A 17,123-nucleotide genomic window follows, 5' to 3' on the forward strand; every position below is an offset into this window, starting at 1 on the left:
CCCCTCTCAGTGGCCTAGCTCCCTGTTACCAACCGAGATACACAGCAAATCTGCTTAGCATTTATCCAAGGCTGAAAGCAAACTTACACAGAAACCAGAAAACTGCAGTCCCCAAGCACCAGATTTCAAACAGTGGCATTTTATTTTGCATTTCACGTATTATATTGTCAGGAGGACAGGTTACCCTTTGATAGCATTCCACTTTGTATAAAACTCCAAAGACAAACTGAGACTATCATAGATCAAAGATCAAGATCTTCAGCAAACACATCCACAGCAGGGACTTTGCTGCCAATTGCAAAAGGAAAATGCTCATCTTTATTACCTCATTTCCCTTACAAAGAAGAATGTAAGGCCTGGAATAAAACCATTCTGGTCTAGACCTTTGCCTACCAACAGGGACACTCAAGGAAAACCAATAATGGGTTCTGCTGACACCGATGTGTTGCAATTCAGACTTTCTCTGCTTATCACCTTCCTCATAATGAGCTTCTCCTGTCTGACATGAGATCTGGAGGGCAGAGCACCAGCAGAGCACTGTCACCCTTTGATGTGGGCTATTCTACACAGCTTTCTATTCCTTTACTTGAAAAGAATTTGATTTTTGCCATCTGCAGCCAAATCAATCAATTTGACCCAAAGCTTGCCTAAGTTAGAAGCAAAGCTTTAATAAGGCTTTGACCCACTTTGCAAATGCAGGTAAGATATTTTATAGCTATTTCCAGAAACCAAGCCTGCTCTATAATTCAGCAACATACCTATTCAGCTTCATACACACAGGTGTTTCCTTAACTTGTGACTGAAAGCTATTCTGCCTCATTGTAAAAGCCAAGTCCCCATGTTTTTCTCTGAGTTTTTTCAGAAAGAGGCTAGAAGCATAATAAAATATCATCCATTTATTTTATTTTCTTCCCATCATTCATTATTTGAACAAATATATTAGCATACTTAAAATACACTCTGAAACTGTGATTTTAATATACTTTATTGAAAAAAGTACACAGTTTAAATTGTTTTCAATGGGACAAAGCAATGATCACCTCTATCTACCAAGTCCTTTTTTGATGAATCATGACTGCCATATGCCAAATTCACATCTGCATGACTTGCAAAGTAAAAAGATAAATCTTTCTTCAACATATCTTTAAGAATTTATATCACCAACAGTTTAAAATCATGAAATGTTGATGCTCTGACTATATTTCATGTCCTCTATTGTTGCACCATTTCTCAGTTCACAGTTTATCCATGTTTTAGCATGCCAGTTGAACACATCAGTCAATGTCACCTGGAGAAAATCTTCAATAGCAGAGGAAGAAGAACAAGAGAAGGTTTAGCACTAAGGCCTGAGACACCACCACATTCTCTTGCATTTTCCTAAAGAAAATAAAACAACAACAAAGGAAAATAAATACAAGCCACTATAATCAATTATGACATGATTTTTTATCAAACATAGGCATAAGAGCACTGCTGCAAACAACAAAGCCCATAAATTAAATATACTTGGGAGGTAATACAAGTACATGTTTTGAGTTGAACAAGTTTAGGTTGTAGACTGAAACAACAAGCACTACACCCTCCCCTCCACTTTATATTTCAGGTCTTTTCCTACATTGCATTGCACCATCAGAAGCAGAAAAGAAAGTTACTCCAGAGTAAAAAGGATGTCTATGAACCTATGCTGTACAAGCCACTGTAACCACATCCTGGTGTCTATAGCTCTCCCTGGCAGTGTGTGACAGTGTTATGTAGAACACAGAGCAGTAAATACGTACTGGAGGGGTCATTGTCCCTCCCAAGCCACATCATGTGTGAACATAATGCCTACAGCATGACAGGGATGATGCTGAAGCTAATTACTGAGGCAAACCTTAACAGCACCGAGTTCCCAGCCATCTCTAACAAGGAATTCTGTGGTCACTGCTTGAGCCAAGGTTCTCAGATATTCCTGGCTGCCAGTGCTCACATCCTACCACGTTCTCTGACATGATACAAACCAGTCTGCAAAAGCAACAGCTCAAGACATTGTCCATGTGAGCACAAAATGACTTGTAGCACTTACAGTACCCCTCACTTCCCTGACTACTGAGTCTTCTGAATATTTCCCAACATTTTGTCTTGGAAGATAGTTTTCCTATTAATAATTTTTAAAGAAATAAAAAATTTACCAGAGTCGAAAAGAAAGGAAAAGTAGAAACTCACTTCAGGGTGAAATCCATGACAAGATTCTGGGCGTCTTCTTATCTTCTGAGATTTTAACCGTTCACATTTGAGGGATTCATTATGTACAAGGCAGTTAAGGAGAGATGCTCTGAGCATTGCATTCTCATGGGAGTGTTTTGAAATTGATACAATGAAAATCTTTCAGCTCCTTTCTTCCTCTCCATTAAAACCCCAAGGTGATATGTGTGGTCAGCACAAGAAAATGAAAGTGATTCTAGTGATTTCCTCTCTGTGATCTGTGTTTTCAACAGCTCATGTGCACATTCACTGCTGACATGTCTTTCCATAATTCTGCAATAAAAACACACTGCAGGCTGCTTTTGACAAATTCCAATTCATGGGAAAAACTAATCCTGAACTACCTGAACTACAGAACAGCAAAAAATAGGAAGTGGGGCAACCAAAAAACCAAGTGATATATTTATTTTGCTAGATTTTTGCAATTTTGGAAAGCAGGATTCTGAAACATTTTCAATGCTCCAGTCAAACCTTGAATAAAGAGATATCTGTATTAGAAGGAGTTCTATATATTCTAATATAATGAGATTCATCCTTATAAGAAAATTACATACTTAGTGGTTAATCTGAAAGATGTTCAGCTGTCTAAAGAGGACCATGACCTTATGCAGCATAAGATCCACATAATGGCTGTTCAAAAAAGAAAAACAAAAGTGAATTCTCATTGAAAAAATAGTGAGGACATATCCCCAGATGGCTTAATTCCAAACAGCACATATAATGGATGATGATGCCATGCAATGCAAGTTTTACATGAAAAGATGTTTTTCAATATTTGCATCTCGAATCTCTTTCTGACCAGTTTGTAAATAAAAGGATATACCTTATTTCTATAGGTGCCATGGTAATTGGTGGGATAGAATCACAGAAGCATTCATTATCTACCACCACCATGAAGAGGTTGCTACTTGGGATCTGCTGGATAACAAAAGACCTGAAAATTAAAAAGAAAACAAATAATGGTGACATTATCAGCATTTCTGAGCCAGTGGCTCTTGTTAGGAGTTCATCAGACTTTTATGTATTTGCAGTCTGGAATGGAGCAGACTGCAGTGAAGGTTCTTCTGCAGCCACACACTGGTAGCTCACAGTCCCAAACTTGAGTCTCTACAGTTTTATTACGGCCTTTGGGCACTCTGGGTCTCTCCTGAAGCAACAGCAACTCCTGCTCTCAGCTTTCATCTGTCCTCTTGAGAGCCATTTTATTACTGAGCCAACAAAACAGAGATTAGCCCTCAAAATCTTCCAAAGCGATTTATTTTAGAATAATGACTCTCTGGTATAAATATGGTGATAACTCAGCACCACATTCAAATGAAGACAAAGTAGGCAACTCAAAGGGAGAGCAAATAAATAAAGACATTTTTTCTAAGAAGGAAAGCACCCAGGGGAGACCAGGGAAGGCTCCTCTGGGCACCAGTCAATGATGCACAGTTTCAGTGAGCTGAGCCCTTGAGCACATACCAGAGAGAAGAGGGGCAAAAGGCAGAGCCAAATAGACACTGTTTAGCCTTTCCTTTGAAACTCAGGACACAGTACAAAGAATGGCTTTAAGGCTCATACCAAACTCTTCATGAAATTTTAAAACAATCTGTTAGAATTTATACATCCTATCAGCAGCGTATCAGCCATATCAAATATCACTGAAATCTGGCAATTCCAAGAATTAGGTGTTTTGCAGCGTGGTTTGCTGGTAAATGCACAGAATGCTAAGTGAGGGTTTGAGCACCAAGAAGATGTGGAGAGAAACATATTTTTCCTCAGACATCTTTCTTTAAAATACATATTGTCTTACTATAATAACTCCCTGCTTTTCCAAAGATCACAGAAGATGAAATAGCAGAGAGGGCAGGGAATATTTAAACCTAGACTAAGAAAAAAAATTTGGAAAACTTACTATAAAATTGTTGCCAACGGAAAGATTAAATGTTTTTCAGTATTTTTTAAACTTACTGAACCTCCATTAAAATTACACTTAGAGTGATCTGCAATATGTTAACTTTATGTTTATACATGAAATATACATTTATGGCATAATGTAAAAGGCTGAACTTTATAAATGTACCTACCAAACAGCTGGAGCATGTAGCAAGACTGACATCATTGTAATGGAGCATCTGTGGCTTTGTGGATTTGTGTGTGGGAGAAGTGGGGCCAATAAAAGGAAAGGAGGGAAAATCTTTAGCAGGCAATAGCACCAAAATTGCACTGCATGAATTTCTCAAAACAGCCATGAATAAATCAAACAGTAAAGGATCGAAAAAACATTACTTTTATTGCCAGAAATTGGCACAATTTGCATTTTGTGCTGTCTGAAACTTACATTCATTTACATTCATTGTATCTTTAAAACTAGCTTAGCAAATAACCTGATGGGCATAAAGTGCTTTAACAATTAATTGGATGCTAAATGATTGATTTTTTTTTTGCTGAGAAGGGAGTAATTACTCTTCTGTTTTACCTGTGGTGTGCCCAGCTTGAAGCCCTTTTGTGGTACCCCTTTTTGTGAGCCCCAGGCAAGCACTGAAGCCTGTGGAAATCATGTACCCTAGAGCCAGGTTTAAAGGTGCCAGGTCATGAAAGCTGGGCAATTTCCCATTCTGCTTCTTCTTTCAGCCACTTTGAGGGCTGTGCAGTATAATAAGGCTATTCCTTCCTCAGACTAGAGAGGGGACAAGAAAAATTCCTATCACTTCACCTAGCTGGGATGAAAGCTCTTAATCCAGAAGAATGTTTCAGCTACAGAATTATGATGCTGAATTAAATTACAGCCAAACTACGAGGTCTAGCAAAATTTTCTGTATTGCTTTATTACTGCAAGCCTTCAATATTTTTGACTTCATCAATTCGGGGAATGCAGTATCTGCACTGATTGATGGAAATTATGAATTAAAGGCAGTTCGAAGAACAATACATTAGTTAAATAAAAAACCCTCTTTTCTATCTTAGGAATTATATCATAGGTACCAGCTAATCACACTGACTGTTTACCAAAGACCGAATATTCTTGCAGACCTACAGTCTGTTTAACTAGTACAGAAGTTTGTGAATACTCTGATCTTATGGTAGCTGCCACAGAGCATGAGACTAGTATAAAGAACCATAAAACAGTGAAACTTTTAGCTCACTCCAGCATTTTTTTTTCCTTAATGCACAATAACAACTTAACTGATATCTTGAAAAGTGGAACAGTTGGCTTCTCGTCCTCCCACTAAAAATAATTTTAAAAGGAAATGTTTTCTTCTATTAAGCAGTATATGGGTGTTCCCCCTTGCACAATTCTCAAATATAATCTGGAAATGAAGTTTTAAAGCAAACATACCAACAAGTGAAGACAGAGGATTCAAGACCGAGATTGAGCCGAGTAAATAAATAAGGGCAAAAAAATGTCCAGTTTAGCTTTCTTTTCTATTGATAGTTTGCACAAACAAAATATACTTCTTTCAGCCCCTGTAATTTAAGATCATTTCATAGTCATGAGATATTGTTACCCTCACCAGATCAGTGGCAAAGGAGTTTGTGCCAGTCATAACCACCGCAGTTGCTGTGTGACTATTCAGATAATTCACATGGCACTGCTTCCATGCCCAAACTGGATAAAGCACACAATCAGCCCAGCAGCAGCTCTGCTGTTTGAGATCAGCCTTCAGTTCCCATGGTGACATGCATAGGCATCTTTGAAAATCATTTTGAACATTCATGCCAGTAAGTCTCAGGAACCAAACATTCAGAGAAAACAAAAGGTGAGTGAACACAGTCAGACCAAAGCCTTTCAGAGACTGAGACATTCCACCAAAATACTTCACTGTGTACGCCAAGGTTCTGTTGCAAGGGAAACAAACCTCCAGCAAACAGCTTCCATGGCTGCAGTGAGAAATGAAGTCTCTGACAAAGTAGGGAAAATGGTATTATCTTTTTGTGAGATCCACTGTGAGTCTCTAAAGTTTCTCTTACAATAACCAGTTCTGAACACCTGCTGGCTTAAGCTGGCATTTCCCTGGTAAAATGGAAACCAACTCTCAAGGACTGAGTAAGGGGTTTGGCTGAACTTTATTGCTGCTTTAACAATCAAAAGAAAGTCTATGTTTAAGTGCCCTATTATTATGGAAAATATTTCACATTTAAAGGATAAAGCTCTTTTTGTTTTAAGTAGTGTAAATCTTTTGATCTAAATCCTTTTCCTTTACTGCAGTATCATCACCATCATTCAATAGGGGCAGCAGAGGAATAGGCTTCCACATATCTGCAAATATAAACCAGAATAAACTGGGTTCCTGTTGAAGCTACATTGAGTCAATAAGAAGCTTATTAATAATTTCTTCTCCATCTTTCATCCACTGAGGAACTAGCTTGGTTTATTTGATGTGCAGGTTCGGAGGCTTAAAACAGACCTGAAAAAAAACTGTTTCTTGACTTTGTGGGGAAGGTGAGGAAGGAAGAAGTTTAATACCTGAAAAGGGTAGACAGAGAGGGAGGAAGAAAATCTAGTTATGCCAAACTATTTTGTTAATGAACAAAAAATAACGACAGAGAGTAAGTCTGCAAGGAACTCTGTATTTTGAGTCAGAGTGTTACATGATAATTTTGTCACATTGCACACACTATCTTTTTTTTTTAACAGCTTTTGGTTTTGGTCCATATAAAAACATGTGCATAAATAAAATGCAAATTGATTTGGGAAAAAAAAAAACAGCTTAATATTTTAATTGGAAGTAGAAAATATTTGGTCAAAAAGCAATACTTATTAATCTGCTCTTTGAAAATTAATTTTTCATTGTGCAATTAAAAAGAAAGAGACTTGGACTTCAAGTACTGCTGTGTTCATGATTATATTTGGTAGTCATTCTTCTGAAGGCATGGTAAGAAAGCACATTTTTAATGTCTGGTGGCTAAATGACTCTTCCCACAGTTCCTTCAGTTCTTTTGAACTCTCTTAGACACCCTTTAACTTGGAAAGCATCACAACAGCACTGTAGTGCAAATTCTGGGCTGCAATCACACCTGCTGCCTTTAAGCATATATAACTCAGGTTCCTGCATTAGAAGGGAGATCACCTCCAGCTCTGGACATGCAGAGACTCAGACTATTCCAGGGTAATTCAGACAGGAGCTTGGCTTTGGGGATCTGAGCCATCCTCAGCAGGAGGCTCCTTCTCTCTAAGGGGTGGACAGTGATCCTGCAGAGAAATGCATCCTGAGCAGGGTGAAACGTGGTACCTAAAGTGTGGGCTACAACACTTGTTCTTAGAGAGCCACCACTCAAATCTGATTTGTTGGGGGTTTTTTTTGGTTTGTTTGTTGGTTCTTTTTGGTTTAAATTTAAATCGGAATCTCTCCCTTTTATTTGTATATGTAAAAGTCTTTAAAGAGTTATAATATCTATTTTATTGTTATAATTTCCCCCCAGACTATGTTTAAAAAAACCCAAACAAACAAATCAAAACGTCCAACCTAATTCCCAAAATGTCACTTCTTTTTCATATCATAAGAATCACTTTCTTCTGTAAGAAGAAAGAACATATACAGTAGAGGAGCAGGGACTGAGCTGACAATACCCTTGCAGCACTGCCTTCTCTCCACTCTGTGCTTTCTCTTTTTGTCTCTGAACCTCTGGGATGGAGGAAAGGACAGGGATGCCAGGACAAACAGTGCCCTGTGGGACAGGATACAGGGAAGCAGGTTATCCTCTGCTGCAGGAGGTGCCTTTGCCATGAGGCCTCTGCATTCTGTCTCCTTAGAGATTTTGGAGCATTTCCCATGTTGATGAAAACAGGCACAGCAGGACCAAGGCAGAGCTGTGCCCTTTTTCCTTCCTGGCTGCTGTATCTCCTGACAGACCAAGTCCAGCTTGAAGATCATGCACTTCTGTAAGCCACTGTCCTCCCTTCTTAATGCAGGTCATTGTTTCACTACAAATACTTCAATCATACGGTGCAAAATCTGTATGTGGAAGGCTTAACCTCTTGTCTCTGAAATGCTGTTGGCTTCACCTTTCCTTTCCTAGCATAGCTGGATCAATAACAGGCAAAGCTAATTTTATTTCAGACATGCCAGAGGTGTGCCTCGTCCAGCTAAGCAAATCTAACCTTTAAGTTGTTTACTCTCCCCTATTTGACTACAGCATTTGCTGTTAAAGGAAATCAATATTACAGTTGAGCAGTTTAGTCTCTGTATTTCCATGCAGGAGAGGTAATCCATTTCCTTGTCCACTGGTGTTAAAATTTGGACAGGATATAAACTGCACATAGATGTGAGGTTTCCCTGCTAATAAGCAGCCACTTCCATCCAGTCCAGTGAATCTGAAGGAAATTGGTCCAACACAGCATGTTTGGTATGGGCCTGGGGGTGAGCCAGCTGTAGGAGAGGGCACAGTGCTAATGGGTTGTTCAGACTGAGGATCCCAAACACCACCACCACCACCATTTCTTGGTCATTTGAACTGAATTACTTTCCTCTTCCTGGCCTGCAGCCCTGCTGCCATTAGCTGGTGGCTGCTGACACTGCTACAGGATTTGTTTCAGCAACAAAGAACGGCAGGGAACCTCCTGAGAGCACTCAGAAATCTCTGATTTTCAGATCCACGGCTCCTTATTTGCTTCAAACAGCTGCAAAGGCTGAAAAGTGTCAGAGGGAACAGAGCAAATGTCAAGCAGCATGGAATTCAGAAGACGCAGGATAAAACTATGCTTGTGGGACCAGAACATTTAGAGAGAGTATCTTCCCATTATACTGAAGAGTGGAAGATATTTCTTTGTAATTTGGGGAGGATTTGAACACAGCAACAACACTAAAAGCAATTCAGCTTGTTTAAAAACAATGATGTGTGTTTCCTGTTAAAAATTAATTCTTGTTTTCTCACAGAAATACTTCATTATTGCACTTTGCTTAAAAAAAACCCTTGTTCATAAGTAATAATTGCTGATCTATATGCTGTATTTTACAACCAGTGTTCTCTTTTAATTATAAAAAAATACCCTGCTTTTATATCTGTGCTTATAACAGACACTGCAGTAGAATATGTGGTCATGACAAACACATGGCTTAGGCAGGATTTTACTCATATAAATATTTAAATCACTGTTTGGATTCACTTTTAATTCCATGCTCAGGAGGTTTAGCAGCCTGATTTAAGGGGAAAAAAAATCTGTGTATGTATTTTCCATTTCCTTAATGACCATTGGAACACTATTACTATCATTTAATGTCACAGTGATGACTGTGGAACTTAAAATCAAATTATGAGTAGAATATCAGAGTATTGTGTTGGCAAATGTCACTCCTGCACATACATAATCATATTAATCATTTTTATGTGACAACAGGAAAGATCTTTTAAATACTACTTGTGTTGCTCAGGCAGACAAATCCTACAAAGCTTGGAAGAATTTCACAGCGAGTAGTTTGAACTGAAATAAACATAGGGCAGTATTTTCAAATTGGCAACTTAAACAAATGAACAAAGATGTGAGGAAGTGTCTAAATTTCCATGGAACTCAGATAGCTGTCAGTGGCCTCTCTGGCTCTTGAGCATCACTGTAAACTCAGCCTTTTCCCCCTAGGCATTTCAGTGTTATTTTTTTTTGCTTGTAAACCTCCATTAATGAACTTGGAGTATTTTGGATTAAGATGAGTTGTAACTTTGGGATTACATTTCACATCTGTCAAATATGATCTTTTCTATTTTTTGGAGAAACAAAAAAAAATAAATTATATACCAGCAAGAGGGCAGAGTAAATGGAAAATATTGTGCACTCAAATATGTGTTACTCACATAACTGTTGGTTGCAAACGTTCAACCCTAATGGTCTGGAACAAACTTTAAGCATTCAACTGAAGTGCAGATACCCACTTTGCTGTTTCCCAACTCCTATCATGTGCTTTCCAGGCTGCTGGCCACATTTCCAACCCACATCTCTCTCGCTTATCACATTTTTGCAAAGAATGAATGAAATGTTTATATCACAGTCAAGTTGTGCTACTTGTTTTTTGTTTTTTTGTGGGTTTTTTTTCCTAAAATAATTGATGACAGAGAATGAAATATCTAATGCAATTTGTAAAAATAACATATATGCCAATAACAACATTTCTGAGAGCTGGAGCAGTATATAAATGGTTCTCTCACAGCTAATGGTTCTCTCACATGAAAAGGGGCAGATAAACTCCCAGCCTCAGGCTTGTAATTGTATCCTGACCTCATGTGAGCAAAATATTGCCACCACATACAGCCTGCCTGCATGTAGTACAGTTTGGTCTCAGTGCAAACACAGAGCAAAGTTCAGAGCTGAGGATCTAGGTGAGCAGTGTCATCCTCACCATTCCTGTGCCTGCTGAACACTCAGAGCCCCACAGAGCTGTGCCATGGCTGGAAACCCCTCAGCTTCAGACAGCATCCCCCAGAAGTGCCCATCCTTGCTCACTCCCCTCCAGGAGGGGATTCTTTCTCAAATAACTGATGCTCAGACAAGAGCACTTGACCAACTGCATGTTAGGAATGCTGCAAACATCCAAAAACTTAAGAGTGTACAGCCTTTAGGATGACAAAAGATCCTTAGTGTAATGAGGCACTGGACTGCTCATAACCCTTCTGGTGCAGCCACCCCTCCATATGAGGTGTAGGGTAATGGAGAGTTTCAGACATCCAGGCTTAAAATGTACTGGCAATTTTTTTTCAAAGAAATCAAGACCAGAAACCCCACAAGCTTTAAATATTTGTCAGCATTTACACTTCAGAACAACCCCGAGCTGAGTGGGACATAGGTGGGTCTCCACAAGCAGGGTGGGTGCCTGGGTCTGTGCTCACAGAGAGGAGACACAGTAATTGGCACAAAGCAAATCACATCAGAGGTCTCCTAAAGCCTTTTTCCTTGACAGTGACACCTGGGTAACAAGACCACAACAGACAGGTCAGAGAAGATATCCAGGCTGAAAAATACACTTCCAATACAGCACGTTAGCAAATATGTGTTTTTAGCAGAGTTCTTTAGCTCTACACAAGTAGTTGTGGTTTGTATTGAGAGACATCTCAGATTGTGATTTTTAAAATGCTATATGATTTCTAAGCTAGGTTCTATATATAACTTTAAGATGAAAAAGCCTGTTGATATATTCTGGTTTAGGAAGGCTCACAGATATATGACATTGTAAAAGTAACTTTTGAATGGCAAGAATTGGAATTACTCTTTTCCACGACTTTAGGTCAAGTCTCATCTACAATATGACTCTAGCAAGGAGCTGCACAACAGAAACTGAAGTATAAAAAGCAGAAATGACCAGGAGAGTCACATAAAAAGAGTAATAAATCCTGGAGCGAAACTGCTCATTGGATGGGTCCGCAGTGTGTTTTTTGTTAATTTATTAACAAAATTTAATATTTTAAACGTTAATTTATTTCTGTTAGCATAAACTTTAGCAATGATCGAGAAGGTCACATCTGAAATATTTAAGTGCATTATGTGCCATCTTTTCCATAGCCAGAAAACTCTCTTTTGTTTAATATAATATACAAAAGTTCTTTGCATGGCTCTCAAATCTTAAGATTCATGTTGTTTTTCTAAGTTAAAGGCTTTAAAATATTCAGTAAGCTATCCCAAACCCTTTAAAAAAGAAAGTGCTCCATGTAAAGATGTCTAAGCCATGTTTGTATTGTTTTTCATCTGCCTATAATATGAATATATTACAAACTAAAATTAATGTTCTAGTATTAGTAATTCTTCATAAATTTGCCTGGCTTTAAAAATTCATCACATTTCTCAATTTCAATTTTTTTTTCCCATCTCAAGCCATTTTATATAAAACTAATGTATATTATTACTCAGCTGTATATATTATGGCATACATACAACATTTTAAATCTTGTCATTACAAAGCATGCTTTTATTGCATCAGCAATCTATGAATCTATCATTTCATTAATATTTATTCATTTCATTAATATTTATTAATACTTGTTCAAAATGTAAAATTAAACTAACTTTTAAGTGGATTATGATTTATATTTTAATGGAGTACTGATTTTAACTATGAAGAGTGAATGGGTGCAGATCATCACGTTTCCCTGCAGAGGTTTTCTTGGAAGTGGGGAGTCAAGAGAAGGAGTGCACATCCCATCCTACTGGTGAGAAAAAAAACCTACAGCTAAACTTCATTTTCTCTAAAATTCCACGATTTTACAGTGCTTACAGAGGGAGACATAGGGTGGCAGTCTGTGTATAGACAACTAGAATGTTCCAGAACAACAAGGATACTAAAAAAGTTCTGAAACAGTAAAAACCAAAAACCTCCAAGCAAACAGAAATTCTCCAGCCTTGCAAACTGTCCCAGGGATTGTTAAACTGATGACTGGCAGGCACAGATCTGCCTGGTAACTTAGATATGTCTTGCCCTATTATTTTATATACCTTTTTTCTTAAATGAAAATAGCAATTTACAGTGTTTCCTGAACTGGACATTCAAAATATACATTATCAAAGGGTAGAGTTAAATTGCCCATATAGTGACTTTAAATTACACCTGCATGACAAACATTATAATCATTGGTGCCTTTGAAGTGAAGAGAAAGTTACTCAGCCTGCAAATGGAGAAGTGTGGGTAACACACAATATAACATTTTCAGCTAAGTATAAAGACCTTTAATAAACAATTCTAGCAGTTTAAATTGCATAATTTGATACTTTTTACTAGGAAAGAACAAGGAAAAAATATTTTTGGATCTTCTAGAGTTTTGGGGTTTTGGCTAAAATAAGTTTCTAGAAATACCACTCAAATTTAAAGACTTTTTAACAGCCATAAGTAATCTGGAAGCCTGGAAGATCTGCTTTTCAAAAGAGAGGTGCAAGATAATTTCATATACTTAGATTGTTACCCTTGAGACTTCAACAATGAACCACTGAGGCATGAAAAATACGGAGTTTCCCTTGAAGATATTCTTTAGCTCCAAGCACATCCAAGCAAGCTCTGAAATGAAGGTCTGTTCAGCACTGTGAAGACCAGTCCTGAGAGGTTTGGCTGCAGCACACCTGTGACCCAACACGGCTCAAAGCCCTCGGTGTGCACATCGCCACGCGGGTACCGGGAACGGCTGCTGGACAAGGAACGGTGCAAAACATACGGGCTGAACAAAGGGTGGGGAAACAGAGAGAGCATTTCCCTCAGCACCAGAAAAGGTGGATACAGGAAAAAGAATACAATCCAAAATGTCCTTTAGAAGACTGACTATAATTTTCTGCCCTAACAGCTCCAGGACAGACACAGGGACATTCTGAGACACATTGAGAGAGCTCCAAAGAGAAGAAATTGGCCCTTGATGCTTTGGTTGGTTTATGTGGCAAGCTGGTTTGTTTAGGAGTAAACTAACTACATCTGAAAAGGCAAATGATTATTTATTTCATGGGAAATTGAACTGTGTATTTATTTACACATTTTAAACATGATCAAGTACAGCAGTTTGGCAAGCTTCTACTGCGAAAGAAATGCGGAAATATTTTAGCAAATGGTGGTATGTCTCGAGATTAAGTGGGTTTTAAAAACCATTACCATTTTAATGTCTGCAGATTGCACTACTCCTGACACTAATATACTCATGCCCTGAGCAGTCTGTCTAATTTGTGTTGTTATTTATCTGCTCCTGCCAAATCTGTGCATTTAGTGGACAAGTCTGAAATTTGCCATTATAAGTCCACATGAAGGGTTCAGGATCATCATGAACTACGTTGCCATTGCCATTTACCTCTTTTATTGACAATAAACAGCATTCAATGCCCAGTCTATGAGAAAGCAAGAGAAGCAATTCTCTTTGATGATTTCTTGATGATTTTCCTTGCTGTTAGTCTGCTTACTAACACTCTGTGGGGGCAAATAGGTGATACATGGGACAGTGTTTATTCAAAGCAGTTCTTATACATTTTAACAGGCAACTTACATGTGATGCCCAACAGGGTAAAGTAAATGCATTCATCTTTCATATCTGGCATAATTAAAACACACATAAGTCTTGCCCAGGGTTAGGATGATTGTAGCTAAATACTTCCTTGCTTCCCTGGTGACAATATGGCTTTCTTATATTTACTTTCCTCTTTGTGTCTTAAGATTGTGAACAAAGGATCAACTGGAAACAAAACAGTTTCTTTGGGGTTTTGGTATTGACCTTGTAGACCCATGAGTGCTGCAATTAAAAGAGAAGGGGGATTTTTTTGGAAGTAAGGCCAGATTTTTGGTCTTCATCCAAGTCCAATATGTCATCACACATGAACAGGAGAGGTTAAAAGGGCAAATTTTTAAGCATTTGACTGTGCAACTGCTGCCTAATCTGTATAACCACAGTTTTTACAGCGAACACACAAATTTGGCAACTATGCACCCAACTGGCTCCTTGCAACTTTGAAATATTAACATATGTGCTTAAAGTATAAATAGTCAGACAACTAAATTTCTATACTCACCTTCTTAGCAGTTATAGCTGAAACTGATGTTATTTTAATAAATGAAGCTTAATGAAAACATTTGAATTTTCATGAATAAATGAGATTTGCTATTAGACAAAATAATTTTTGTTTGTTCTACAAAGAGATGGGAGGATAAAATAAAAAGACTGGCAAACATTTTCTGATCAAATATCTTAACAGCCATCATCTTTTCTAATTTATAACAGCTTTGGCATTTTAGTGATGCTTTTCTTAGACACCTTTAGTCCAAGTAAAATTTGTTGTGATGAGATCCCCAAAAGGCAAAACCTGGTGAGGTACCCAGTGAGCATTGCTAAAAAACATTGGTTAACACACTTATATTTAAAATTGTTTGAAATATTGGTGCAGTATTCATAAAACTACAAGCATCAGTAATACATTTATATAGTCTAAAACTTCAAGCTTGATGTCTAATCAGAAATTCTGAGCAGCAGAACACCTTTAAAGCCCATACCAAGTACATCTGTCATTAGTGCAGTTCTGACTCCACAGAAAGAGTGACAGTTAAGACTGATAAAGAAAAAATATTTTTCTTTAGCAATTAATTACTTTCAATCTTGAGGCTGTGATAGAACAGTCTATAAGTTTTCAGAAGTAATGGGGTTTATATTTTTTTTAGGGTTTTTTTTGCTGTAAAAGGGAATTGCTTACTGGAAAATATGAAACCATTTCAGATTTTTCAAAAAATCCCAGTTTTTCTCTCTTGTTGACGGTGCTTAGAAAATGTGGGTTGACTTGTTTTTGATTGCTGTTTAAATAACAGATTAATTTAATAATCATTGGGATATTGAATAACAACAAATTATGGGGTGGGACAGCCAAACCCTGACCCTAATGACATTCTTATGTTAATTCTTATTTTCTTTTAGGCTCCTGCTTTCTTAATAAAACCTATATTTTTGAAAATTGTTTTTAAACATTGCAATTTATCTCAAACTAGTTTTCTTGTAAGAGATAAGTTTACATCTAGGGGGTGCATTTTATATGTCTGTGTATTTTTTGTTCCTGCTTAAGTGCATAGGTGTCCTTCCATTGAAGGAGTTCCCAGAGATGGCTGAAAATGTGAGCCAGCTATTAAAAAAGTAATTAGCAGGTAATCCTTTCTACTGTGTGACTTATTTTAGTATACTTCAATTTAAATCCGAGTGCCCATGATTGAATTTGTGACTGGAAGTGTTTATGAATTTTCATTAATGTATTTGGTGACTGTCTCTTTTGGCATGGGCAGGGTGTTCCTACAAGATCAGTAACAGCACACCCAGGACAGAATAAAACTGAGCCTCTGCCCCTCACCCTGTGACCTTGCTGCCTATGACTGTGACTTTGTTAGCAAAAACACAGTATTTATGCCCCAAAATGTCTTTTCTAAGTAACATTATATGGTTTCAATTAACATCAGTCATCATTTTTACTTCTACTAAGAGACTGGTTTTAGTCTCCTTTTTCAGACAAGGGCTCCATAGTAGTTCCTGACACTGCAGGAACAAAAGCCAGGGACTGGAGTATCTTTTGACACAAACCTGCTTAAAGCAGAGTATCTGCACAACTTTTGTTTGCAAACCTGTTCACAATACACTGACTTTTCTAGTGTCTTTCAGGCGGTTTTTCAGTATTCCATGGGGTGCATCATCAGGTAAATATTTACAATTATCTTCTTCTATTTGCAATAAATACTTGCAATTATATATCACAGATTAACCCCTAACATGACCCAAGGAGGATGCAGAAAAGAATCCCACTGGCTCAAAGTGACACTGCACAGATTAAGCACCTGACACAGTGTCAGCTCCAGACTTACTGGATAAAAGACTGAATATAAATTCTGATTGAGCCCATCATTCTTAAATTACAAATATTAAGCAATACACTTGCTTGTAAAAATATTTATTGGTACTGAGGCTATGAAGCAGAAAACTGGGTCAGAAGATGTAGGTCTACAAAGGACTTTGGGTCAAATTCCTTAGCTGTTCTGCGGGAAAGTGTCCTGGGTTATAACAAAAATATTTGGAATCCAATGCAGTCTGCAATCTTAGATGCAATTTGTAGATTGTTAATGACAGTGGCTAAATGGTATAATGAACAACTTTCCCTTGAGAATCTAATAGTTCTTCTGGATTATTTCTTTAGGTTTTGCCGTTGCTTGTGGAGAAAAATAATGGGTGCCTTGAGATCAGTTTGCAGCTTACAGGGTTTTATTTTATTTTTTTTTCCACTGTGGAACACAAAATGTTTTTCTATGAAAAAGATCTCAGTGCATTATTTTTGAAATACTATAATTTTCACTAAACTCAGCTTCCAACTTCATGCTTTCCAAGTATTGCAGAATTGTATTATTTTTGAAACTTATTTCCTTTGACCTGAAGTTACCTAGGAACACAGACTAAAATCTGCATTCCTTTGAGAAAACCTAGTCCTGTTA

At 37.6% G+C, this 17,123-nt stretch overlaps 1 protein-coding gene across 1 annotated transcript in view; it reads right to left on the minus strand.

Annotated features, from left to right (window-relative positions):
* Nucleotides 1–881: 881 nt before the first annotated feature.
* The window catches only part of CACNA2D3 (calcium voltage-gated channel auxiliary subunit alpha2delta 3), a 413,270-nt gene continuing 397,028 nt past the window's right edge, over nucleotides 882–17,123 (minus strand). Inside the window, exons 38-40 of the mRNA XM_086846678.1 lie at nucleotides 3,063–3,178; nucleotides 2,206–2,285; nucleotides 882–1,377 (exon numbers count right to left, since the gene is read on the minus strand). Coding sequence (XP_086702804.1) covers nucleotides 1,285–1,377; nucleotides 2,206–2,285; nucleotides 3,063–3,178 — 289 coding nt within the window. The 3' untranslated portion in view covers nucleotides 882–1,284. The remainder of the gene's footprint in view (nucleotides 1,378–2,205; nucleotides 2,286–3,062; nucleotides 3,179–17,123) is intronic.

The sequence above is a fragment of the Cyanistes caeruleus genome, chromosome 11, assembly GCF_971803275.1.
Source record: "Cyanistes caeruleus chromosome 11, bCyaCae1.hap1.1, whole genome shotgun sequence".
In the NCBI taxonomy this organism is placed as follows: Eukaryota; Metazoa; Chordata; class Aves; order Passeriformes; family Paridae; genus Cyanistes; species Cyanistes caeruleus.